The sequence below is a fragment of the Neoarius graeffei genome, chromosome 17 (assembly GCF_027579695.1).
Source record: "Neoarius graeffei isolate fNeoGra1 chromosome 17, fNeoGra1.pri, whole genome shotgun sequence".
NCBI classification, from domain to species: domain Eukaryota; kingdom Metazoa; phylum Chordata; class Actinopteri; order Siluriformes; family Ariidae; genus Neoarius; species Neoarius graeffei.
The window spans coordinates 45,019,852-45,046,875 of NC_083585.1; the positions used below are offsets into that span (position 1 = coordinate 45,019,852).

Sequence of the window (27,024 nt, forward strand, 5' to 3'; positions counted from 1 at the left end):
TTTGGTCTCATCCGTCCACAAAACATTTTTTCCAATAGCCTTCTGGCTTGTTCATGTGATCTTTAGCAAACTGCAGACGAGCAGCAATGTTCTTTTTGGAGAGCAGTGGCTTTCTCCTTGCAACCCTGCCATGCACACCATTGTTGTTCAGTCTTCTCCTGATAGTGTACTCATGAACATTAACATTAGCCAATGTGAGAGAGGCCTTCAGTTGCTTAGAAGTTACCCTGGGGTCCTTTGTGACCTCGCCGACTATTACACACCTTGCTCTTGGAGTGATCTTTGTTGGTTGACCACTCCTGGGGAGGGTAACAATGGTCTTGAATTTCCACCATTTGTACACAATCTGTCTGACTGTGGCTTGGTGGAGTCCAAACTCCTTAGAGATGGTTTTGTAACCTTTTCCAGCCTGATGAGCATCAACAACGCATTTTATGAGGTCCTGAGAAATCTCCTTCGTTCGTGCCATGATACACTTCCACAAACATGTGTTGTGAAGATCAGACTTTGATAGATCCCTGTTCTTTAAATAAAACAGGGTGCCCACTCACACCTGATTGTCATCCCATTGATTGAAAACACCTGACTCTAATTTCACCTTCAAAATAACTGCTAATCCTAGAGGTTCACATACTTTTGCCACTCACAGATATGTAATATTGGATCATTTTCCTCAATAAATAAATGACCAAGTATAACATTTTTGTCTCATTTGTTTAACTGGGTTCTCTTTATCTACTTTTAGGACTTGTGCGAAAATCTGATGATGTTTTAGGTCATATTTATGCAGAAATATAGAAAATTCTAAAGGGTTCACAAACTTTCAAGCACCACTGTATACTTTGGAAACCAAGAAGACAAAATTGGAGTCATTTTTGACTCAACTCTGTCTATGACTAATCACATCAACTCTGTTAAATCTGCCTTCTACCATCTAAGGAACATTGCTAAAATAAGACAGCACTTATCTCTAAAGACTACTAAGATTTTAGTTCATGCTTTTGTGTTCTCTAAGATAGATAGCTGTAATGCTCTGCTTTTTGGTCTTCCTAAATATTTAGTCAACATACTTCAGACTGTCCAGAATGCTGCAGCCTGGGTTATTCATACGAAGGGCAAATACAATCATATAATGCCTGTGTTACAAGAGCTGCATTGGCTGCCAGTTGAATTTAGAATTATGTTCAAGATTAATCTACTTACTTTTAAATGTCTGAATGGTCTTGTGCCTTCCTACCTCCAAGAGCTTTTGACAGTGTATAGACCTAGAAGAACCTTACGTTCCTCTACTTCTGCTATCCGGCTTGTTCCAATCTCCTACAGACTGAACAATTATGGTTTTAGGTCTTTTTCTTCACATGCTCCGTTTCTTTGGAATAAATTGCCTGACCATGTGCGCATTTCCGAGAACGTTAATGTTTTCAAAGCCAGACTTAAGACGCATCTTTTTAGGCTTGCTTTTAATCTATAGCTGTTTAGTCTTTAGTTATTAGCCTTTTTAATTAGTTATTGATTAGTTATTGAATTATCATTTACTAGTTTGTGGTTGTAAAGTGTTTAGACCATATTTGTATAGGTGCTATATAAATTGTATATTAAATTATATTAAAAATGCAATGGTCAAAAGCAGAAAACAAACTACTGTTGGAAAATTGAGGACTTGGAGACTTTGGGAAACAGAGATTAGATCTACAGTAGAAAAACAAGACTAGACAACCACTTTTGTACTCTGTTACAGCATAAGAACACCTGGTTCCTTTTCTGGTGAACTTTTTCTCAGCATACCATAAGACGTCTCCTAATTCTGTTTACTAAACCAGAGATCTATTAAAATTTTAAAAACATAATGTATAGTATATTGTATACCGATCACTCTGGTTGAAGGTAACTTTTACAAATGTAAGTTAACTGTCTCATATCTAACCTTTTCTTTTCTATCCTGATTAACACAATTTTTTTTCCTGGGTTGACAAACTTCTAGCCAACAAAACCCAACTATAGTATATTATCAAGACACATAAGCAGCCTTAGCCTCACTATGCAGCACAACCTATGAAAGCCTCATTAGCCTTTCTGAATTAGGAAAGCTAACGCTAAGACCTGAATGGGAGCTGGCTTCATCAGAGCCCTAATCATCGCCATTGTGCTCATTGAATGCTTGTTCCCATGTTCATGCTCGAAATGCCAATTTCTCAAATATTCTCAGACTTACTCTAGGCGTCTCCTTACACCTCATACCAAAGGAAGAGCAAATACAGATCGGAAATGTATGACTCAACCTGTACCTCATGTTAAAATGCTCTGGCTCAAGTTGTCTTTTGCTCTTTGTTAATGTCTTCAGATCACAGGAATGGAGTCTGTGCTTTTCCTGCTTCAGTACATCTCTGAAGATCTGGACAACAGGGAGAAGATCATAGTGATGGGCGACTGCTGTTACCTGAACCCCCTTGTGCGCAGGACATTCCGCTTTCTTGGTATGTCTCCTTGTTAACTGAGAGTGTCCTTGATCTCTCAGGGCTGAAATGATGGTGCTAGATGAATAACAAAGCTTTATTTTCTCACACTCAGGAAAATGCCAGTCTTCAGTGGCGTAGACCCATAAGCATGTGTCATGAAGCCAGGCTCTTGTTCACTTATTATGTATTATTTCCTGGTGCTTGATCCTCAGTGTCCCAGAGCTCTTGTACATTGAGATGTTCACCTGAAATCATCCCTTTGAAAATATAGAACCAGATTTTTCATAAAATAAGGATCATATCCACTCACACATAAACACCAGAACAAAAAGCCTTCTGGCAATCAAAATGGATATATATTTTTCATTTTTAGTTTTGGTTTAACCATGGATAAAACATTAATGGTTAGAGAGACATAGTGAACATACTTTGAAGAATGCTTGCAGAGTATATCTTAAGGGTCCTTCAGTCGTTTTACTGTGGGAAATATGTGGATGTAAAATACAGGACTCAGGAGGTTGTTGAGGAGCCACGTCCAGGAGGTTTTCTTAATGAAGCTAAAACAGAATCCAAAACACAATGTGGTAACAGAAGCAATGCTCAAATACAGAACAGAAAAAACAAAAAACAAAAAAACAAAAACCCCAACATGATATATCCAACCAAAGGTCAAGACACGGGAATGGCAGTCAGCTCAGAATTTACCCAGACAATAAGGTTGGCAAGACTTCGCTACAGTGTGCGTTTACCTGATATAATTATTGGTAGGAAGTAATCTGGAGGTATTAACTCAGAAGAGACAGTGAGATGTAATGTTCTTGGCTGGACAGTGGGGTTCTGTGTATTTAAGTCACGTCAAGTAGATCTTCATGATCATCATATTCACCTATACAGTGTGCAGTACACAGTCAGATGAAATGACATTTCTCCTGGACTCAAGGTATATGACATACAGTGTTTACAGGATATAAATACAGGGCGGCATGGTGGTGTCGTGGTTAGCACTGTTCCCTCACAGCAAGAAAGTTCTGGGTTTGAGCCCAGCAGCTGGCGAGGGCCTTTCTGGGTGGAGTCTGTATGTTCTCCCTGTGTCTGCATGGGTTTCCTTTGGGTACTCTGGTTTCCTCCACAGTCCAGAGACATGAGGTTAGGTTAACATGGGACGGCCTTCGCCTGAGGTGCCCTTGAGCAAGGCACTTAACCCCCAACTGCTTCCTGGGCGCTGTTAACATGGCTGCCCACTGCTCTGGGCATGTGTGTGTGCTCATTGCTCATGTATGTGTGTGTGTGTGTTCACTGCTTCAGGTGGGTTAAATGCAGAGAGGAATTTCACAAGTGTACGTGTGGTGAATAAAGTTGTTGTTGTTGCTGTTGTTGCTGTTGTTGTTGTTGTTGTTCTTCTTCTTCTTCTTCTTCTTCTTCTAATGTTCAACAGGAACAGGAAGCATGAAGGGACAAAAATGGGCAGCAGAGTAAAAATACTCCAATCACAAAAACGGACATTTAACATGACAATAAGACATTACAGTAACCACAGCAGGGTGAAAAGCTGCAGCTAGAATGAATTTAGTAAAACGTATGAGTGCAATTATGTTTGTAAAAAACCCCTGAGATGAATGCTGTTTAAAATGACAATGTAATACTTTAATGAATCAATACAATCAAAGTGTCAGTGTGATGTAAACAGTAATTCAGTGTAATAATGAATAAAGTGATATCTTTATTGATTGAAAGTGTCTGTGCAGTAGGATGGAGGGATTTACTTTCCCTATTAGGACAAGATTCAAGTAGAGCCCTTTAAGTCAAGTCAAGTCAATTTATTTGTATAGCGCTTTTAACAACAGATATTGTTGCAAAGCAGCTTTACAGAAAATTAAAGACTTTAAACATGAGCTAATTTTATCCCTAATCTATCCCCAATGAGCAAGCCTGTGGCGACGGTGGTGAGGAAAAACTCCCTCAGATGACACGAGGAAGAAACTTCGAGAGGAACTGGACTCAAAAGGGAACCCATCCTCATTTGGGTGATAACAGACAATGTGATTATAAATAATTTGCTTCTATAACAGTGTCCTATAGAGTCACAAAGTATAACTGTGAAACCAGGAAATTCATTATAGTTTTAACATGAAGTCTGTTTTGTTGAAGTTATAAACTGTTCATTGATGGAAACTTGAGTGCAAAACTGTTCATGACAGCTGCAGTCCTAGAGTTAGCAAGTCAACTGTAGACCTCAGACATAAATGTATTACTGTAAGTGTCCAGAGCCATCGACTTTCGACTGTCCATATGGGGCCGTCCTCCACAGAAGCAATGTGATGAGACTCCAACCAGAAGTAGGGCATCAGGATGGATGAGTCTTCATCATCATCATCATCATGCTTTCCCTCTTGGCTCACACACAGCCCTGGGGCACTCCTGACTGAATACACAATCCAGCAGTTGCATAAACTTCACTCTATTCGCCATGGTCCTTCTAGCCTGCTGTGCGTTGATACTCAGCAGCCTTTCTACTCTATTCCATATCCTTCTTGAATTTCTCATGTTGAACAGCACCTGCTTCTGGGGTTCGCCATTTTCCAACCGGCATACGTGACCTATACGGTATATTTGAGATGTTGCAGATAGCAGAAGTCATGAATTGAGGGTGTTCTGGTTATGTCCCATAGCTGTTTATTGGGTATCTTAAAATTCCAGTTAATATCACCCTCCACTTAAACATCATCAGGCAGGTCCGTGGAGCAGAAGAGGTCCCTTGGATCACCCTTTTCCCCCTAAAGTGTACTAGTGTGTACCAACACTGTGTAGTTCTATTTCCTGAAATGAAGTCAACTTCCACTTCTTCCAGCTTGTACCACTTATGTGTGTGGGGTTGCTGCCATGTGGACCCTGTTGTTGATCCACATGTCATATTCATTGGAGCATAGTTTTACACCAGATGCCCTTCCTGCCGCAGCCCTCCCATTTCCAGGCTTAGGAAACAACCACCTATGGACACACACACCTATGGACAATTTTGAGTAGCCAGTTCACCTAACTGCATATCTTTGGACTGTGGTGGAAACCGGAGCACCCAGAGGAAACCCACACAGACATGGGGAGAACATGCAAACACCACACAGAAAGGCCCCCGCTGTCCACTGGGCTCAAACCCAGAACCTTCTTGCTGTGAGGTGACAGTGCTAACCACTACACTACCGTGCCATCCCTAATCTCAATCCCTCTGTAAGATCTGAAAAATATTCGCATAGATGTCCATCCTTATAAAGAAGTATTCTTATAAACAATGTTAATGCTGAACAAGTTTCAATAATACAGTACATAAGTCTAATCCTACACTGAACCCTCTAGCTCTGAGATCTAGTGTGAAAAAGCTTGGCAGTCCTGCTGCTGTTCCTGTACTACAAACCCTACAATATTGAGAAAGATGTCCCAGAGTCTGAATACAACTGGACTGGAAGGAATTGTATGTTGTGGGACTTTATCATCAATGCTGAAGGATATGGATTGTTCTTAGGAGAACTTCATTTTTCAGCACTTTTTTTCCATTCATCATAAGGGACATATTTAAACGAACTCCTGTCCAATCAAATTTCATTTATACATTACATCTAGTTTTCTAATTGTAGTCTAATTAACTAAAATTCCAAATTGGATTAATTGTGTGTGCTTACTAAGTGGACCTGTTGTTGATGATTTGTAAAGAATAAATGATGGTTAAAAAGGTTGAGAACCCCTGCTTTAGAGTTCTTGATGAAACCTTTTTCCATAATAATTATTGTGTTAATCATCTCATCTCATTATCTCTAGCCGCTTTATCCTTCTACAGGGTCGCAGGCAAGCTGGAGCCTATCCCAGCTGACTACGGGCGAAAGGCGGGGTACACCCTGGACAAGTCGCCAGGTCATCACAGGGCTGACACATAGACACAGACAATCATTCACACTCACATTCACACCTACGGTCAATTTAGAGTCACCAATTAGCCTAACCTGCATGTCTTTGGACTGTGGGGGAAACCGGAGCACCCGGAGGAAACCCACGCGGACACGGGGAGAACATGCAAACTCCACACAGAAAGGCCCTCGCCGGCCCCGGGGCTCGAACCCAGGACCTTCTTGCTGTGAGGCGACAGCGCTAACCACTACACCACCGTGCCGCCCTGTGTTAATCATCTAAATGTTTAATCATTTAGAACTTGCAAATACTTGTTTAATTATTGTAATTGTGTAATTTACATGCACACATGGTAATTAGTTTTAATTCATACAAATAACTGCTTACTAAGTGTCTACAGCCCATTAGATCTTTTTTTTTTTACATACAATGTGGTACACTGCAAAAAATGATATCTTAGCAAGTGAAACTATCTTGAATATAGTTGAAATAATCTAACATTTCCTATTAGAAGAATACAAGACACCAATTCTGAGATTATTAAACCTAGTTCTAGACTGCAACCGACTTCTTCCAAGATATCTTACCAAGTAAAAAAAAATAATAATAATAACCTTATACTGTATGTTAAAGTGAAATATTCTTTTACTCAGTCTAACCTTATTGGTCATTTTTCTTTTCCTGCCAACAGGTGTGTATGCATTTGGCCTCTTCGCTACAGATATCTTCGTGAATGCTGGTCAGGTGGTGACAGGGAATCTATCCCCTTACTTCCTGACTGTGTGTAAACCCAACTACACGGCTCTGGGCTGTCAACAAGGCGTCCGCTTTATCAGCCAACAGGGAGCCTGCACAGGGAACGGCGATGACATCCTACATGCACGAAAATCTTTTCCTTCTAAAGAGGCGGCTCTCAGTGTCTACGCCGCACTTTACATCGCTGTGAGTACAGCTCAGTTTAGTGTTTTGCAAAACACGGTTTCAGTTTTACTCAGATCTGGGTGTGACCTCTAATAAACAAGTCAAGATTTGGACTGAGAGCAGAATCCATCACTCCTGTGTGAGACTAATGAATATAGGGAAAGTCCTGATACAGATTCTCTTGGATACGTGATACAGATAATTTTATTAATGAAATAAAGCAGTGAACACATGGGACAGGAAGTGTAATATTTTTAACTATGAACTGTAAACAGCTGTCGTAGAGCAGCAATGCTTTTACTGTTTTGTTACTGATTGAAGCCAAGGAAATCCAGTGGGTTTTTTTTCCAGTAGAAGATAATCCTCCTAAAGTAGAGACTATCTCACTCTTCAGTGTATAAAATAACCAAAGCTGACCCAGTATTGCGCTACTGTTAAAAATCAAATGTGCCTCCATCAGCACACACGAGGCTTGAAAATTTCTTCTCACCTAAATTCAAATGTAGCCTAGTTCATTCATTCATTCTTTCTTTTTGAGTAACTATTTAATTATGGTTAGAGTCACAGTGGATCCAGAGCTTATCCCAGTAACACTGAGTATGAGGCAGGAATACACCCAGGATGGGATACCAGTCTGTTGCAGGGCACCATGTACACCTGCATTCACACACTCATACCCACCAAAGTGCAATTTATCTTAGCCAGTCCACCTCCTGGCATTCCTTTGTGGGATGGGAGATTAAAGCTACAGTCACACGACAGCTTGCGATGCTTTGTGATAAGTAATCGATGAAAATGAGGCATTTTGGTGACGATGCATGGTGATGTACAGGCAAGCTAAAGGTTGTTGTCACACAGCAGGCAAACACTTGACTGTCATGACTTCGTACACTCAAGCAGTCACACTCACTCACAGGACATTATGGGAAACACCTGATGCTGATTTACAGTTGTGCTTGAAAGTTTGTGAACCTTGAGAATTTTCTATCTCATCTCATTATCTCTAGCCGCTTTATCCTGTTCTACAGGGTCACAGGCAAACTGGAGCCTATCCCAGCTGACTACGGGCGAAAGGCAGGGTACACCCTGGACAAGTCGCCAGGTCATCACAGGGCTGACACATAGACACAGACAACCATTCACACTCACATTCACACCTACGGTCAATTTAGAGTCACCAGTTAACCTAACCTGCATGTCTTTGGACTGTGGGGGAAACCGGAGCACCCGGAGGAAACCCACGCAGACACGGGGAGAACATGCAAACTCCGCACAGAAAGGCCCTCGCCAGCCACGGGGCTCGAATCCGGACCTTCTTGCTGTGAGGTGACAGCGCTAACCACGACACCACCATGCCGCCCAGAATTTTCTATATTTCTGAATAAATATGACCTAAAAAATCATCAGATTTTCACACAAGTCATAAAAGTAGATAAAGAGAACCCAGTTAAACAAATGAGACAAAAATGTTATACTTGATCATTTATTTATTGAGGAAAATGATCCACTATTACATATCTGTCAGTGGCAAAAGTATGTGAACCTCTAGGATTAGCAGTTATTTTGAAGGTGAAATTAGAGTCAGATGTTTTCAATCAATGGGATGACAATCAGGTGTGAGTGGACACCCTGTTTTATTTAAAGAACAGGGATCTATCAAAGTCTAATCTTCACAACACGTTTGTGGAAGTGTATCATGGCACGAAAAAAGGAGATTTCTGAGGACCTCAGAAAAATCCTTCTTGATGCTCATCAGGCTGGAAAAGGTTACAAAACCATCTCGAAAGAGTTTGGACTCCACCAATCCACAGTCAGACAGATTGTGTACAAATGGAGGAAATTCAAGACCATTGTTACCCTCCCCAGGAGTGGTCGACCAACAAAGATCACTCCAAGACCAAGGCGTGTAATAGTCAGCAAAGTCACAAAGGACCCCAGGGTAACTTCTAAGCAACTGAAGGCCTCTCTCACATTGGCTAATGTTAATGTTCATGAGTCCACCATCAGGAGAACACTGAACAACAATGGTGTGCATGGCAGGGTTGCAAGGAGAAAGCCACTTCTCTCCAAAAAGAACATTGCTTCTCGACTGCAGTTTGCTAAAGATCATGTGGACAAGCCAGAAGGCTATTGGAAAAATGTTTTGTGGACGGATGAGACCAAAATAGAACTTTTTGCTTTAAATGAGAAGTGTTATGTTTGGAGAAAGGAAAACAATGCATTCCAGCATAAGAACCTTATCCCATCTGTGAAACATGGTGGTGGTAGTATCATGGTTTGGGCCTGTTTTGCTGCATCTGGGCCAGGATGGCTTGCCATCATTGACGGAACAATGAATTCTGAATTATTCCAGCAAATTCTAAAGGAAAACGTCAGGACATCTGTCCATGAACTGAATCTCAAGAGAAGGTGGGTCATGCAGCAAGACAACGACCCTAAGCACACAAGTCGTTCTACCAAAGAATGGTTAAAGAAGAATAAAGTGAATGTTTTGGAATGGCCAAGTCAAAGTCCTGAACTTAATCCAATCGAAATGTTGTGGAAGGACCTGAAGCGAGCAGTTCATGTGAGGAAACCCACCAACATCCCAGAGTTGAAGCTGTTCTGTACTGTAGCTGTTCGTTATCACTGTCACATTTGTTTCTTGCCATGTTTATGACTCTGTTTTGATTTCATTTGTGTGTTGTTTTTGTAAATATCACACCTGCTAATAAAGACTTTTCCTGCACCGGTCTGCCACCGCAGACCTGACAGAATACTTGCAAAGTCTCTGTGAAAACAGCATCCTTATATGCACCTGCTGATTGCACTCAAACTAGCATCAGGTGTTTCCCATAATGACTGGGTCCCAAGCACATGCACAACACACTCTGAAGGCTCCCCAAATGTAAATACACTTTTTAAGTCTTGGTGAAGGATAGGCTATGCTGAGCCACTGTGTTGATGAGGCTTCTGCAAGCAGCGGGGACATGGATTCAAGACAAATACATTTCAAAAAGCTTGAAGAAGGTTCTTCGAGCTTTGGGAAATATTCCCAAACCCATCTGCGAGGATTCACTGCTTAGTTTGCCAACAAAAACATTGCCACCAAATTTCTACGCATGCATTGAATTTTTTTGCGATGTTTTTAGCCACTCATGAAGTGGAGACACAGCAAAAAACAACTTACAAAGCTCAGAGAACAGTCGCCACGTATTGTACAATTGATGGTGATGCTACCAATTTTTCCATCACCAAGTATTCACAAGCCCATTGCAAGCTGTAGTGTGACCAAGGTCTAACAGAGAACCCAAAGGAAACTCAGACAGACACAGGGAGAACATGCACATGAACTCCATCCATCCATCATCTGTAGCCACTTATCCTGTACAGGGTAGCAGGCAAGCTGGAGCCTATCCCAGCTGACTATGGGCGAGAGGCAGGGTACACCCTGGACAAGTCACCAGGTCATCGCAGATAAACTCCATACAGTAACCCAAAAATGTCACTATGTTTGATTTTCCGAACCGCAATGTGCAAAATGTAAATGGCTGCACCAAGCAGCATAGATCCAATATGGCTTTAAAATATAAAAATGAAAGCTCACACCTACATAATAGTATGTGTAATGTCCACTATGCGCTTGCAAAGACAGATTAAGTCAGCTGCTTATTTTTTATTTTATTTTTCTACAGTCTCTTGCACTCAAACCCCAATTGTCATTGAGCAGTATGAGCACATAGATAACAGAAAATACATTTTATATGAGAGTACTAATGGCAAAGGCCCATAATCTTGTAAACTGCAAATGAATTGATTTGTTGGACTTGTAAGAAGGACAATTCAGTAATAAAAAGCTTTACTGAATGCTTTGGGAGCTCAGTGCTTTTCCTCATGGCATGTTATACCTGTGTGCACACCATGGACTTTCTAAAAGAGAGCACAGTGTCGAATACTGGTCTTGTAGCAGGATAGATTTCGTTGGTGTGCAGCACATGATCTCATCACTGCAGGTGTTTCTACGACAGTGTTAAAACAGAGATGCAAACTTTTGAGATTGAAACCTATTTATTTTGATCAAAGAAGAATTATATCACGAAGGATACAAGAAACTAGGACACACATTCGACCCAGTGACCTTTAAGCAATTTTGCCTAATATATAGCTCAGGTGTAATTTTAGCTCTTCGTGGTATATACTCCAGCACTGCACACTGCACTACACATGTATCTGTAGAGAATCAATGCTTTTGTTCTTTTGTCACTGACTGACTTCAAGGGACACTTTTTGGAAATCAGTGTCAGCCTATTCGAAATTGATAATCCTCCTAAAATAGGAAAGTAAACTGCCATTTATTCCATCCATCTCTGCAGCCTGTGGCATAACAAACACTGACACACTACTTTTGAAAATCTATTTTTACTCTTCCGTCAGCACACACTGAGGCCTGAAATGTTCAAGTTAGCCACCAAACTTAACAAATTCAAACCAGGGTCCATTATAAAAACATTGGTTTTACCAGTTGATCACCAACACCCTGTTGATATGCCCAGTATCTGAGGAAATAAGAAATGTAGTGGTGCTAAAATACATCTAAAGAGCAGAGCCACCATTTTTCCTTTGCTTTAAAGGATTATGCAGATATATTTCTTCCTTTTTTCTGCTAGTCTTGAGATGTAGCTACAGGATGACTAGAAGATCATACTCACAGTGAATACAAATGTGGGCTGAGACAATATTTCATATGATTTCATATTGGTTTATATTGTTTCCTGGATGTGAAATTTACCAAAACTTTCTTTCATCTGGTTGCTTCATGGTAATTGTAGGAAATTGTAACATACTGTGTGATGAGGTAAGATGCATACGCATAAACTCAGCACTTTCTTCATTAGGGCAAATCTAATCCTCATAGTTATAATCCTCATAGCCATAATCCATAGCTGAGGTCAGAGAACTGGTGGACAGGGTTATCAGCAGAATATTCATAATCGTAAAAATTATACAAGCAAGGGGCAAGTCAAGATATGAAACAGAAGACATGCAATATAAACTTGTAAACAAGGCTTAGAATTGCAATACTAATGAGAAAAAATACACAATGAGACACAGGAACATGTACTGATGGTTTGCCCACAATCCCATTGAAATACCAATAACCTATTTTGTATGACCACAGATTTAAAAATTGTGCTATTTGACTGATAGAAGATTATATAACGAATCGTGAGACATCAAACTCACTGCCCCATTTACCTTCATAGTGTTAATATTCCACCTAGTGGTCAAAATAGGAAATGCAGCAACTACAATTCTTGGGTTTCACGTGACGTCACATCCGCCTCATTCGTTATTCAAAACTTTAGCTGGTGGTCAACCAAAGCTCAGTTGACAAAGCGTTTGTACGGAGAAGGTGCATTGCTCGCATGAAAAATGCCTTACGCTTGCGTTGTTTTAGGTTGTTCAAATCGATCAAACCATGAAACTGATAAAAGTTTCTTCAGGGTTCCCCGTGAACTAATAAAAAAGGGTGAACGAACACAGGATTTCACAAAAATGTCGAGAAAGGTGGCTTTTGAGCCTGTCACTGAAATCGAAGGGAGCCGAGTCGAAGCACGCTCGAGTTTGCAGTGATCACTTGGTGAAAGGTTTGTATTTCCCTCTCAGCTATGGCCTTAGTGTTTTCCAAGTACTTTTCTTGCTATGTGTCGTTATTTTATGGTACTTTTTTAGTCACGAAGCGCTAAAGTCCCAAGCTGTTTCTTTGTTTACTCCTCACTCGATGGCCGTCATGTGGAAAACAACGCATGTCTCACTACAAAAAATGGCCTTTCAAAAATAAGAAATAAAAGATTAAAACAAAGCATATTTGCTTGAATCAGGTGAAAAAATCTGCCAATGGAACTAGTCAAATTTGACTTGGTAAGATTTCTTAAAGTAAGATCAAATCAAATCAAATCAAGTTTATTTGTATAGTGCTTTTAACAATAAACATTGTCGCAAAGCAGCTTTACAGAATTTGAACGACTTAAAACATGAGCTAATTTTATCCCTAATCTATCCCCAATGAGCAAGCCTGTGGCGACGGTGGCAAGGAAAAACTCCCTCAGACGACATGAGGAAGAAACCTCGAGAGGAACCAGACTCAAAAGGGAACCCATCCTCATTTGGGCAACAACAGACAGCCTGACTATAATATTAACAGTTTTAACAGGTATAACCCTCAACTGTCCTCATGGGGCCGTCCTTCACAGGAGCGGTGCGATAAAACTCCGACCAGGCACAGGGCACCAGGATGGATCAAGCAGGTCCGAGGGGCAGAAGAGGCCAGCATCTCAATCCCAGGATCAACATGTAACTCAGAGGGACAGATTGGAGGGGGGGGGGGGGGGGGAGAGCATAGGCGGTTTTAAACGGGGGCCAGAGGGGGCCAGTGCCCCTGTAAAATTGCTCCTGGCCCCTGTTGTGGCCCCTGTGCTGAACAGATAAGATTTATTAATTTTGACGTGCGCTGGCTCGAAGATCGGAACTGACATGACGGAGTGTTCTACACGGACTCCTTAAAGCGCTACACGCACACTGTTACCTGCAGCAGAAAGACCAGCAGCAGCGCGAATTGTAAACTTCGGACGTGAGCGATAACAGCTGTCACGTCCGAAGTTTTTTGATTGAAAAGCCATCAGATACAGTAGCGTTGACACGTTTCACTGAGCCATATAAAGAAGTATTTTTTGAGCTCTTTAGACTATGCAAAATAGCTGTGGCACTCCCAGTGAGCTCTGCCTCTTGTGAGCGGAGTTTCTCCACTTTGAAACTGGTGAAGACCTACTGTACCTCCGATCCACCATTAGTGAGGAGCGTCTAAGCAATCTTGGTGTGCTCAGCATTGAATCCAGAAGGTCCAAGGCTTTGAACCTTGATGCATTTGTAGATCGTTTCTCAAGGAGTCACAATCGCAGAATCTTGTTGTTGTAGTGTTTCAGCCTGCTGTGAATGCTATAGGGTGATTCTGAGACCACTGTATGTGAATTTATTTTTTCTTTCTATTTTTCCCCCTGCTGTACATAAAGAAAGAGTGAGATGATGACAGTGTGATTTAGATAAAGATAGTGATTGTACATTCAAGTCTCATGCTGTGAAAAAGAAAATTCATTCATGCTGTGAATTTAAAAAGTGTCATTGGACAGATAAAAGGTTCATTGTATGCAAAAATAGAAATCTTATTTTACAAAAAAGAGAAACATGGTTTTAAGATTTATTGAGCACAATTTATGTTTAGGCTATTTGAGACAGAATGTTTATCTCATTGTATTTATGCTCAATGTATTTTGTTTTGGTTTTAAATTGTAAACAAAACATTTTGAACGCTTAAATATTGCCATGTTTTTTCCTTATGTGCCCCCCTGAAAAAACACTGGCCCCACCTCGGCCCCCCTAGTAATTTTGGTCTAGAACCGCCACTGAGAGAGAGAGAAAGAAAACATGTTGTTAGGTATGCCCTAAAAATGACAAGTATTAAATCTGTGTGGTGAAGATGAAAAATCTAACCTGTTTTTAGATGAAATAATTCCAAAATAAGATTGGGGAACTTATTATGCGAGATCTGATTAACTCAAAATAGTTCTTATAACAAGATCGTACTTCTTACATTTAGCCATTCAAGTCATTTTTATTTATTTCATTTTAAGGGTATTTCACTTAAATTCATGACAAAGTCTTAGCAGTAAAAACTGAATTTAAGATAAATATACTAATATTAGGATTGTTAAATTCTACAACTAAGCATTGCTAGCTTAAAAGATTCTCCTTTTGTGACCTGTAATTAGTAAAATAATCTAGATATGAGACCAGAGACTATCTTGAATCAAGTTGACGACACGTGTAGCATTGCAACAAGTTTATTTTTTTTCCCATTTCAACATTCAAACATTAAAACATTTCTTAAGATTCCACTTCCCCAGGACCTCAGGCACCAAAAAAATAATAATTAAAAAAAAGTCTACACATTTTGACTTACAGTGCTTACACAACGCCAAAGCAACAGTGCAGTGTACGAGGGGTTTACAAGATCAGGCACAAAAATAAAAAAGTCTACGCATTTTGACTTACAGTGCTTACACAACGCCAAAGCAACAGTGCATTTTGGGGGCACTGACTATTCATGTGTACGAGGGGTTTACAAGATCAGGCACAAAAAACAAAACAAAAAAACACTGAACTTAAATCACAGCATTCCAAAAAGACCTCACTAAAACGCCCTCCACTCACTCATAGCCTTTTTGAAGGCACTTGTCTGGTCTAGAGTATGTACAGCATCTAGAAGGATCTCAATCTGAATGACTGAGGCCCTGTCCATACAGCAACGGATTCAGGTGAATCTGATAAAATTGTTTATCGTTTCGGCCTGGCGTCCACAGGGCACCGGCGTTTTGGGTGCCCCAAAACGAAATCTTTTGAGAACGGGTTCCAGAGTGGAAAAAACTGGCAATAGCGCCATTGCGAAGTCGTCTGGATGAGTAGAACGGATTTGTTTACGATGACGTCACAACCACATGACTGTCAGTGCTTCACGCCGGGTAGAAGTGTAACAAACTCGATGCGAGTTGTCAACAAATCCTATAACTTGGTTCATGAAATGCGCTTACAAAATATTTTCACTGTGAATATTTATTGTGTAATGGTGCAAAGTGAGAGAGAGAGAGAGAGAGAGAGAGAGAATAGCCCTTAGGGCAGAGTCTTTAGTCCAAACACTGCGGAAGCAGTACCAAACCGCGCACCACCCGTGCACTTTCCAAAAACAAAAACAATCCCGCCAGCAAAAGTAGGAAAAAAAAAGAGCGATCTCACCTCTTCAGATGTTGGTTTAAGTCCGACAATACATTCCTCAAAAAGGGCGTAGAAGAACAAAGTAATCCATCAACGTGTAGCATTCAATTTATTCCGGACCATTAAAGAATTCTGGAGGATATCAGAATGTTGGCGTACCGGCTTCCATCTACCCCCGTTCATTCCTCTTTCCGCGTCTTTCGTTTTATGCTACTGATTAATAATCAAAACTTTATGTGGCTAATGCTACAGAAGAAGGGGTTTATGCGCATGCGTCTACTTCTTCTATTGTTCTGGTGTCTCCGATGGGACCGTCTTACAGTGCACATAGAGGTGTGGCATGTGCATTGCATCGTTTTCAGCAAGCGTTGCATTGCCATATGTACCTGATATTTTACTGATCCGTTGCTCATGTGGACGCGATATTTAAAAAAAAAAATCTCGTTACCGTTGTCGTGTGGATGTAGCCTGAGTAAACAGTCACAGTAAACTTAGGATATGAAAGGTGACCCAAATGTCTACGCATTTTGACTTACAGTGCTTACACAACGCCAAAGCAACAATGCATTTTGGGGGCACTGACTTTTTGTTTGTTTGTTTGTTTGTTTGTTTTTTTTGTTTGGTGCCTGATCTTGTAAACCCCTTATACACATAAAAAAAAAAACCCTCACGAGTGGGTGGGAAAAAAACAAACCACTGAACTTGTCCTCCACTCACTCATAGCCTTTTTGAAGGCACTTGTCTGTTCTAGAGTATGTACAGCATCTAGAAGGATCTCAATCTGAATGACTGAGTAAACAGTCACAGTAAACTAAGGATATACAAGGTGACCCAAACGTCTACGCATTTTGACTTACAGTGCGTACAACGCCAAAGCAACAATTCATTTTGGGGGCACTGACTATTTGTTTTTGTTTGTTTGTTTGTTTGTTTTTTTGTTTGGTGCCTGATTTCAGTAAAGTTCATTTATTCCCAAAACAAGCATACTTTTTTTTTTTTTTCTTGAAACAAGATGAACCGCAGGGTGGCACGGTGGTGTAGTGGTTAGCGCTGTCGCCTCACAGCAAGAAGGTCCTGGGTTCGAGCCCCGGGGCCGGCGAGGGCCTTTCTGTGTGGAGTTTGCATGTTGTCCGCGTGGGTTTCCTCCGGGTGCTCCGGTTTCCCCCACAGTCCAAAGACATGCAGGTTAAGTTAACTGGTGACTCTAAATTGACCATAGATGTGAGTGTGAATGGTTGTCTGTGTCTATGTGTCAGCCCTGTGATGACCTGGCGACTTGTCCAGGGTGTACCCCGCCTTTCGCCCGTAGTCAGCTGGGATAGGCTCCAGCTTGCCTGCGACCCTGTAGAAGGATAAAGCGGCTAGAGATAATGAGATGAGAAGATGAACCGCATTTGACAAATGTCCAAAATGTACTTACTTGTTGTAAAAAAAAATTGTTTTATTTTCAAAGGTGCTCCAAATAAGACTTTTTCAAGACATTTTGGCTATACAAGATTTTCAAGATGGACTGTCTAAAAACTAGCCTTTCTAGCTAAATGAGGTTTTGCTTGTTGGGCAATTATGTCTTATAATAAGGGTGGCTAGATGTTTTGACTTGAAAATAGACAAATAAACTTCCTAAGATTTTTATTTTTTGCAGTGCTCGCTTTCTTTAACAGGGTGTCCTAGCGGTCTTTTCAATGAGTCTTTCAGCAAGTGCATGTGATCAGAACAACCATGAATAATAAAGTCCATATGCATGAAGGTCACGACAAAATTCTTGCCCAGCCATACAGTTACAATGCGCCATGATCACTTCTCCGTCTTGTTTAACTAAGATCCAGGTCTTTAAGGGGGTTTCTGACAGAGGTGGAAAAACCCGGGTGCAGAAAGTAAAAACCCTGCCACATTTTTGCTCCAGCCAATTCAGTGAACCAGCTGATCCTAATTACCACATCCCCTAAGCCAGGTTGATGAGCTAATTGGTGAAATCACATGTGTTGAGAGCACAGGCAGAAGGAAAACCTAAGCAGGACTTTTACTTTGTCAATCCAGTTTTTCCACCTCTGGTTTCTGATGATCTTTGTGAATGATTTACCTGAGAGATAAGAGCCAACACAAGTGAGAATCAAGCCAACTGTTGTTTGTTTACACTTCAACTTGCAGCGCTTTGCTGTAAAGACGTGAACGAAAAGCTTAAAAAAAAAACATATACGGGCAAAAACAATCCAGGATTCATTCGGCAGTGACTTGATACCGAGGTTCTTTACCCAGCCACATACAAAAAAGTTGTAAGCCTCCATACTCTTCCACGCTTTCATCTGTTTTGCAGTGTAGAAGGACGTCTGCAACACCAGATAGTTCGAGATGTCGGGGAACTCGACTGAAGGGTAGTTTTCGAGATCGTATGACAAATCCTTCTTTCCCAGACTGTAGGGATCTATTCCACTGCACATAGTAATCTTCTGAATATATCTAAAGCAAGCAGTGGCTTCTAGATTATGAGCATACTCTGATAAGTTATCGCTAGTTGTTTGCACTACAGCAGCTGTTTTGGTTTGCTAGACCACCAGCAGTTTTACCAGAAATGAAATCGCTAAGAAAAGTCACGTGACTGAAACCCAAGAATTGGAGGCCCATTGAGGCAAGAATGACACTGCCCCATGCTTGCTTTTCAGTGGAGGAGGAGGAGCAGTGGACACAGTTAAATGGCAGAGTTGCCAGATTTGGACTAGTTTAAAAAAACTGCATGGCCACCAAGATCTTGTTTTAAACCAAATAATTGGAATTACATGTAAAAACAAATATGCAAAAGCTCAAAGGATAAGCGCAGACAGTGCATATATGATGTGCAGAACCATTTCTAAAGGAAAATACTGTATATCACAAACATTGGGACAGGGAAAGAGGGATTATGGAGTGGATAATGTCCATATGTCATAAATATGAGTGAAATATTTGTTTCTGCACATAAAAGCTGAGAAAAAAGATGCTCTTTTATTATTATTATTATTATTATTATTTGCTTTTTGTATGGTTTTGAGATGTAGTTGATCTTGAAATTTTGCTTAAAACTGTAAACTCTGATTAATATTACCTTGAGTATAGTTGTACAAAGGTACATCTAAAACCATGCAAAATAAGCTTATAGACTCTGTCCTGAATGAATGTATGTTATCAAATTTCAACTGTCTATTACCTTCTTCTTCTTCTTCTTCTTCTGGCTGCTCCCATTAGGGGTCGCCACAGAAGATATGTTCTGCATATTTGATTTGGCATAGTTTTTACACCGGATGCCCTTCCTGACGCAACCCTCTCCAATGTATCCGGACTTGGGACTGGCACTAAGTATGCATTGACTTGTGCAACCCCAGTGGTTGGGTATTTTGCCTAATTTGCATGTCTTTGAACTGTGGGGGACTCAGACACGGGGAGAACATGCAAACTCCACACAGGAAGGCCCTCGTGAGGCTTGATCCTGGCTGTGAGGCTCGAACCTGGAACCTTCTTGCTGTGAGATGACCATACTAACCACTGCACCACCATGCCATCTTTTACCTGTTTACTTTAAAAATTCTCCTGTTAGTAGCCTATAGCCTAAGTCATCTCTTACGCCATCGCTATGATAGCGATGAGTTCATGCTGTTTGAGGCTATGTGGTTATTAATGTCGTACTGCCCCACGCAAAATCTATAGACATAAGTCACTGGTGGGAACATGAGGGTATACAGTGTGTAGTCAAAATATTCAAAGACAAAACTAAGCACAGGTGCACACACACGGGCGCAGATAGAGGGGGGGATTTGTCCCACCCAGATTTAAATTCACCTCGTTCGGTCCCCCCCACTTATAGGGAGGAAAAAACATCTATGCTGTCTTTCTTTGCATAAGGCAAACCTCACGGAAAAATCAAAACACTAATTACCATTCGGTTTATTGAGGTGCACAGCAGTACATACATAGTTGCAACTGCGCAGACTGCACAGGTTGCGAGCTCGAGCTTGGTTGCTATGGTTACCCACAATAAGTTTGACAGGCATATCGGGGACAGCGCCTCCTAGTTCAGGACCCCAACACGGCATGATGAAGGGTGCCAAAAGGCAGAAAACGATTGCATCGTTTTTAAAAAAAAAAAAACGACTGTAAGTAAACTGTGCCTTACTTTATCATATCACCTTGCAATTTTTTGATAGTCTGTTCAAAGTAATGTCATAGTGAAAGTAAAATCGTACGGAGTAGAGATGCCTTTCTGGTAGCCTCCTTCTTTCGGTGGTAGCCTGTAGATACAGTGCTCAGAAGGCAGTTTTAATGTTTAATCTGGCATTCCCTGCCATAATTTCAGCGAGCATATTGTTTCATAAGGAAACTTTGCGAAGAGTTGTTGACTGACTGCCGCTCACGCTACACACAGGCATAGTTAGAAAGTCAGGATGCACTGGTTTACACTTTACACACACACACCTAGCCCAGCCACGGGGTCGGGGTTGGTTTGCTGGCAGCTTTGTCCCCCCCAGTTCAAAAAACGTATCTGCGCCACTGTGGACACATCATCGTCATCGTCACAGCCACTCACGGGTGAGTATCGTGGTTGAATGGATTAGCAGCACAGAGACTCAGCCATGTCCTTGCTGCAGGGTCTGAAAGTGCTGTTGAGCAGCGGCCTTCCTCCATTCACGACGCACAGCTTCCATGATCTGTAATCCCTGAAATGTAATCCATTCAGCAGCGTGTGCAGGTTTAATGGGACCAGGCACACAAAACCGGAACCAAACTTGGCCTTTCGACTTTCTGGAACTAGGGCAAGACACAGTCGAGATGCCTGGAAAGAAGAGATGCTGTAGCCATGTTGCACCATCAGAGAAAACCCCTGCCACACAGGACTAGGCATTGATCAGGGGTCTTTCCTCTATCCATTTGGCCTAAGGACCTGACCACAATGGTAGCAATGAGCATTGGTGAGGGGCCAACCCCTATCCACTTGATCCTAATGAGAATCTATACCACAGTGGCAGCAGTATCGTAACCCTGATGTGGGAGGCTTATGGGTAGTGCACCTTGCCCAAGGGTACCCCAGAACAGTGGCGACTAGGGGGTTTTGACATTCTCCCTGAAACCCTGGAACTCTTAGACCAGGTCCTCACCACCGGATGCAGTTTAAAGTCTTGCCCAGGACAAATGCACACATACTGTATGGGAATTGACCAATGAGAGGACAGGGGCGGGGACAGCAGGACCAGGAAACAAAACAAACTGTGCACTAAGGGCATTTGTACCAAAAACAGTCTTTTTTTAACTAATTGAAGCTGCACCTCTAATCTTTATTACTCAAATAAGAAATTCTTGCAGGGATTTTTGGGCTACGAAGAGAAATTGGAGATACAACCATATAATTCTTGTTGTCTGTTTTAACTCTCTCATTAAGACCTGTATTAGATATATACAAATAATATTGTTATATTGTTATTTAACCAACCAGTCTAAATTTTTCCTATCAGTCAGCAGAAACTATGATCTCAAGTGTGAATAACTGGTGTCTGGGTGTGTCTTAGTTCTGAATTTTTGAAGTTTCTATGTTTTTATGTTTCTAACACTTCTGATAGGATGACAGGCTAACAAAATGACATCATATGACCAAAATATCAAATCATGATTCTCAAAGACACTTCTACGATACAGTACATGATATAATTTCATAGCCATAAAAATGAACAAACAACAACAACAACAAAAGCCCTCTTCTGTGATACTTTCCTTCATGGCTTCAATTTTTTTTTTTCATTTTAATTTGAATAAACCAAAAAAAAAAAAGATGAAAAGAAGGAAAAACGTAAATCTGTTTAAAACTAAAATTTTACAATTTTAAATATTAATCACAATATTTTCCCCCGTCATATCAGCTTCTTCCAATCAGTTTGTGATTAAAATAGTAAAAAACAAAACAAAAACAAAAAACAAACAAAAAATAGATATTTCATTTCAATATTTTGAGGTACCCACAAAAAGCATATACAGTATTCAAAAAGCATATTGTGACCTAATTTAATCATTAATCACAATATTTATATTATATGATCACATCGCTTAGCCTGACGTAAGACTGATAAATATTCCACTGATCGTGCTTATGAAATGAGCCAGAATTTAATTAAATATAAAATGAAGCAAGAGGGGAATGATTTCACAAAAATGCCTGCAGTGAAAGAGGTCAAACAGAGCGAGTGTTATGTTAAGCTTTTAGGAGATTAAATCGATGGCTCCTATGACAGTAATCATGTTAATAATGTCAGTGATACCAAACTACAGACTGCTGTTGGGTTTAGGTCCACAAATGACAACAGGCTGAAAGATCAATGAAATGATTTGGCCTTAAAGCCTTTCGTCTTTGCTGAATTACCTTCTCTCTGCTGTTAAAGAGATAAAGTGAGGAAAGGAGCTTATATAAAAGTGCAGTGGTTCAGTGTGTTCCTGCTGCTGCTCGCTCCAGGCTCTCTCTCTCTATGTATGTGTGCGTGTAGATCCACTGCCCTTTTCTTTCTCCTTCTTTCCTTCAAGGCTGAGATGAAACAGCAGGAGGAACAGACAGGACGCAACCAATGACGTAGCCAGTTCTCTCCAAGTAATGCACTCTGTTGGTGTACCAGGCCTCATACCAGGTCCCATGATAGTTTCTGCAGCCGCAGGCAGACTGATGAATGAATATTGATGTAAATGTAAAACACAATGCCGATATCATGGTAAGAAATACAAAACCCAATCCAAATACAATAAGAGGCCATTCCTGTGATGCTGTACAAATATAAATCTTGTCCTCAGTGAGTCTGAACTAAATGTTTTTCTGACTACTAATATTTATGTGATGTACAATATCTAAAAATGCTAAATCATATAGCATGGCTGCATTGGCATTTCCAATGCAATTTCCAGTGAACTAAGAAATGGGCCTATATATTTGTATTATAAATTCCCCATTAGAGTCAATAATTTATCTTCAGACAGGTGACAAATTAAATAATTTGTGCTGGCATGGTTTCAATCCTCTTGTCCCCTTATGATTCCTACAGACCGTGAGATTTCAGCAATCATATACAACCCCGATTCCAAAAAAGTTGGGACAAAGTACAAATTGTAAATAAAAATGGAATGCAATGATGTGGAAGTTTCAAAATTCCATATTTTATTCAGAATAGAACATAGATGACATAGCAAATGTTTAAACTGAGAAAATGTATCATTTAAAGAGAAAAATTAGGTGATTTTAAATTTCATGACAACAACACATCTCAAAAAAGTTGGGACAAGGCCATGTTTCCCACTGTGAGACATCCCCTTTTCTCTTTACAACAGTCTGTAAACGTCTGGGGACTGAGGAGACAAGTTGCTCAAGTTTAGGGATAGGAATGTTAACCCATTCTTGTCTAATGTAGGATTCTAGTTGCTCAACTGTCTTAGGTCTTTTTTGTCGTATCATCCGTTTTATGATGCGCCAAATGTTTTCTATGGGTGAAAGATCTGGACTGCAGGCTGGCCAGTTCAGTACCCGGACCCTTCTTCTACGCAGCCATGATGCTGTAATTGATGCAGTATGTGGTTTGGCATTGTCATGTTGGAAAATGCAAGGTCTTCCCTGAAAGAGACGTCGTCTGGATGGGAGCATATGTTGCTCTAGAACCTGGATATACCTTTCAGCATTGATGGTGTCTTTCCAGATGTGTAAGCTGCCCATGCCACATGCACTAATGCAACCCCATACCATTAGAGATGCAGGCTTCTGAACTGAGCGCTGATAACAACTTGGGTCTTCCTTCTCCTCTTTAGTCCGAATGACACAGCGTCCCTGATTTCCATAAAGAACTTCAAATTTTGGTTCGTCTGACCACAGAACAGTTTTCCACTTTGCCACAGTCCATTTTAAATGAGCCTTGGCCCAGAGAAGATGTCTGCGCTTCTGGATCATGTTTAGATACGGCTTCTTCTTTGAACTATAGAGTTTTAGCTGGCAACAGCGGATGGCACGGTGAATTGCGTTCACAGATGTTCTCTGGAAATATTCCTGAGCCCATTTTGTGATTTCCAATACAGAAGCATGCCTGTATGTGATGCAGTACTGTCTAAGGGCCCAAAGATCACAGGCACCCAGTATGGTTTTCCGGCCTTGACCCTTACGCACAGAGATTCTTCCAGATTCTCTGAATCTTTTGATGATATTATGCACTGTAGATGATGATATGTTCAAACTCTTTGCAATTTTACACTGTCGAACTCCTTTCTGATATTGCTCCACTATTTGTCAGCGCAGAATTACTGTAGGGGGACTGGTGATCCTCTTCCCATCTTTACTTCTGAGAGCTGCTGCCACTCCAAGATGCTCTTTTGATACCCAGTCATGTTAATGACCTATTGCCAATTGAGTTGCAATTTGGTCCTCCAGCTGTTCCTTCTTTGTACCTTAAACTTTTCCAGCCTCTTATTGCCCCTGTCCCAACTTTTTTGAGATGTGTTGCTGTCATGAAACTTCAAATGAGCCAATATTTGGCATGAAATTTCAAAATGTCTTACTTTCGACATTTGATATGTTGTCTATGTTCTATTGTGAATACAATATCAGTTTTTGAGATTTGTAAATTATTGCATTCTGTTTTTATTTACAATTTGTACTTTGTCCCAACTTTTTTGGAATCGGGGTTGTAATAAACTTGGGTACCACATCAAATTTGATGTATGTAGACTGTATGATGATAACACCTACTGAATCATAGGCTTAAGTCAATATACAAGAATTAAACAGCATCAGCATGCAGCATCCATCTGCTCCACTATAGTGATACACAATGACACTAAGAAAGAATAGGTTTGGTGCCAATGTCACATTGGGGAAGCCATGGGGAAGCCACATGGGGGAAGTCATGGCTTAAAGGTTCAAGAAGCTGCTTTGGGACCAAAAGGTTACCGGTTTGATTCCCTGGACCAGCAGGAATGGCTGAAGTGCCCTTGAGCAAGGCACCTAACCCCCAACTGCTCCCCAGGCTGCTCTGGGTATGTTGTACGTCACTCTGGATAAGAGCGTCTGCTAAATGCCATTAATGTAATGTAATGTAACATTGATCAGTGCAGCATTTCATACTACATTCCTATTGGTTGGTTAGTAGATGTAGGCCGTAGCAGTAGGCACATTGTGAGATGGTCATCTTCAGTTTCTGACACTGTCATGAAGTTTGTCCCAGGCTATCTTTGGCCACAAGACTGCGACAACAGCCACCTTTGAACCTCTCTCACGGTGTGACAGTGTGACATAGGACCACCATTTTGGAGTCTTGACCAAAGATATCACCATGTTTTTTTTTCTTCACATTTTTCGTCTGGGACAGCCCAAAATCACAGTGTATACCCATCGTTAGAGGGAGGAGTCAGTGTAAATCAATATAAAGTTCAACTGAGTTACCACCTTTATCCTATCATGGAGCATTTCTATCCTGATGGGTGTGGTCTCTACCTGGATGACTCCACCTCCATCCACAGGGCATGTGGTTTCAGTGAATGGTTTGATGAGGATGAAAATTATATAAATCATGTTGTGGTCTTCATCAGTCACGATATCTCAATCCAGTTAAAACCCTATGGGAGGTCAGAAACAATCAGTCAGTCAGTCTGCCTGTTTGTCTGTCTCTGTCAGACAGACAGACAGACAGACAGACAGACAGATAGATAGATAGATAGATAGATAGATAGATAGATAGATAGATAGATAGATAGATAGATAGATATGGAAGTGGCCCAAACTGAAATAAAAAAATGTCAGATTCAATACGAAATTATATTTTTTGCTGTTTTCACAGTGTCATACCACAAATAAGGAAATAAATCAGAGCTGGAGATGTTTTTGCAGTATGAATGTATTCATCATGTCTGGCATCTTAAGTGTTCTTCTCATTAAAAGCTGCCTGACTGAAAATTTCAAGACAAAAGCATATGAAAAGCAGTGACAGGCGGTTGTAGCTTTTATTCTAAAAAAAAAAAAAAATTGAAATCCATGAAGCATTAATCGACGATCTGTCTATGACCAGTTTACAAAAAAGCCAAAAAACATGTCATTGTACTTTAGCATTTAAAGTAAAAATAAATGAAGCTAATCAACTATTATGAGTACTTTGGTGTTATTTTGACTTTTGCACTTTGTATGGTATTCATTAACACCTGTTTATAATTGAGTTTTTTTGTTTTTTTTTGAAGCAGTGAGAATAAAGACAGATTATAGCAGATTGTGTGTGTTTGCACAGATGTACATCACATGCTCAGTGAAGTCCAAAGGCACACGTCTGGCCAAGCCTGTTGTCTCTCTGGGCCTCATGTGCCTGGCTTTTCTGACCGGAATAAACCGTGTGGTGGAATATCGGAATCACTGGAGCGATGTCATCACTGGCTTCATCATCGGAGCGGCCATCGCTATCTTCATGGTAAGAGATTGCACATTAATCTGGTCATTCCACACTCACTGTGGTCTCATCTCATCTCATTATCTGTAGCCGCTTTATCCTGTTCTACAGGGTCGCAGGCAAGCTGGAGCCTATCCCAGCTGACTACGGGCGAAAGGCGGGGTACACCCTGGACAAGTCGCCAGGTCATCACAGGGCTGACACATAGACACAGACAACCATTCACACTCACATTCACACCTACGGTCAATTTAGAGTCACCAGTTAACCTAACCTGCATGTCTTTGGACTGTGGGGGAAACCGGAGCACCCGGAGGAAACCCACGCAGACACGGGGAGAACATGCAAACTCCGCACAGAAAGGCCCTCGCCGGCCACGGGGCTCGAACCCGGACCTTCTTGCTGTGAGGCGACAGCACTAACCACTACACCACTGTGCCGCCATTCACTCTGTTTTTTTTTTTTAATTTTACCTAATTTAGTTCTTTTTCACCCAATGTACCCAATTTAGTTCTCTCCAGTTCCCAGTCATT

General features: G+C 40.9%; 1 protein-coding gene across 1 annotated transcript in view; it reads left to right on the plus strand.

Annotated features, from left to right (window-relative positions):
* The window catches only part of plppr5a (phospholipid phosphatase related 5a), a 137,315-nt gene that overhangs the window by 32,251 nt on the left and 78,040 nt on the right, over positions 1-27,024 (plus strand). The window contains exons 2-4 of the mRNA XM_060943514.1: positions 2,342-2,474; positions 7,045-7,295; positions 26,336-26,512. Of these exons, the coding sequence (XP_060799497.1) occupies positions 2,342-2,474; positions 7,045-7,295; positions 26,336-26,512 (561 nt within the window). The remainder of the gene's footprint in view (positions 1-2,341; positions 2,475-7,044; positions 7,296-26,335; positions 26,513-27,024) is intronic.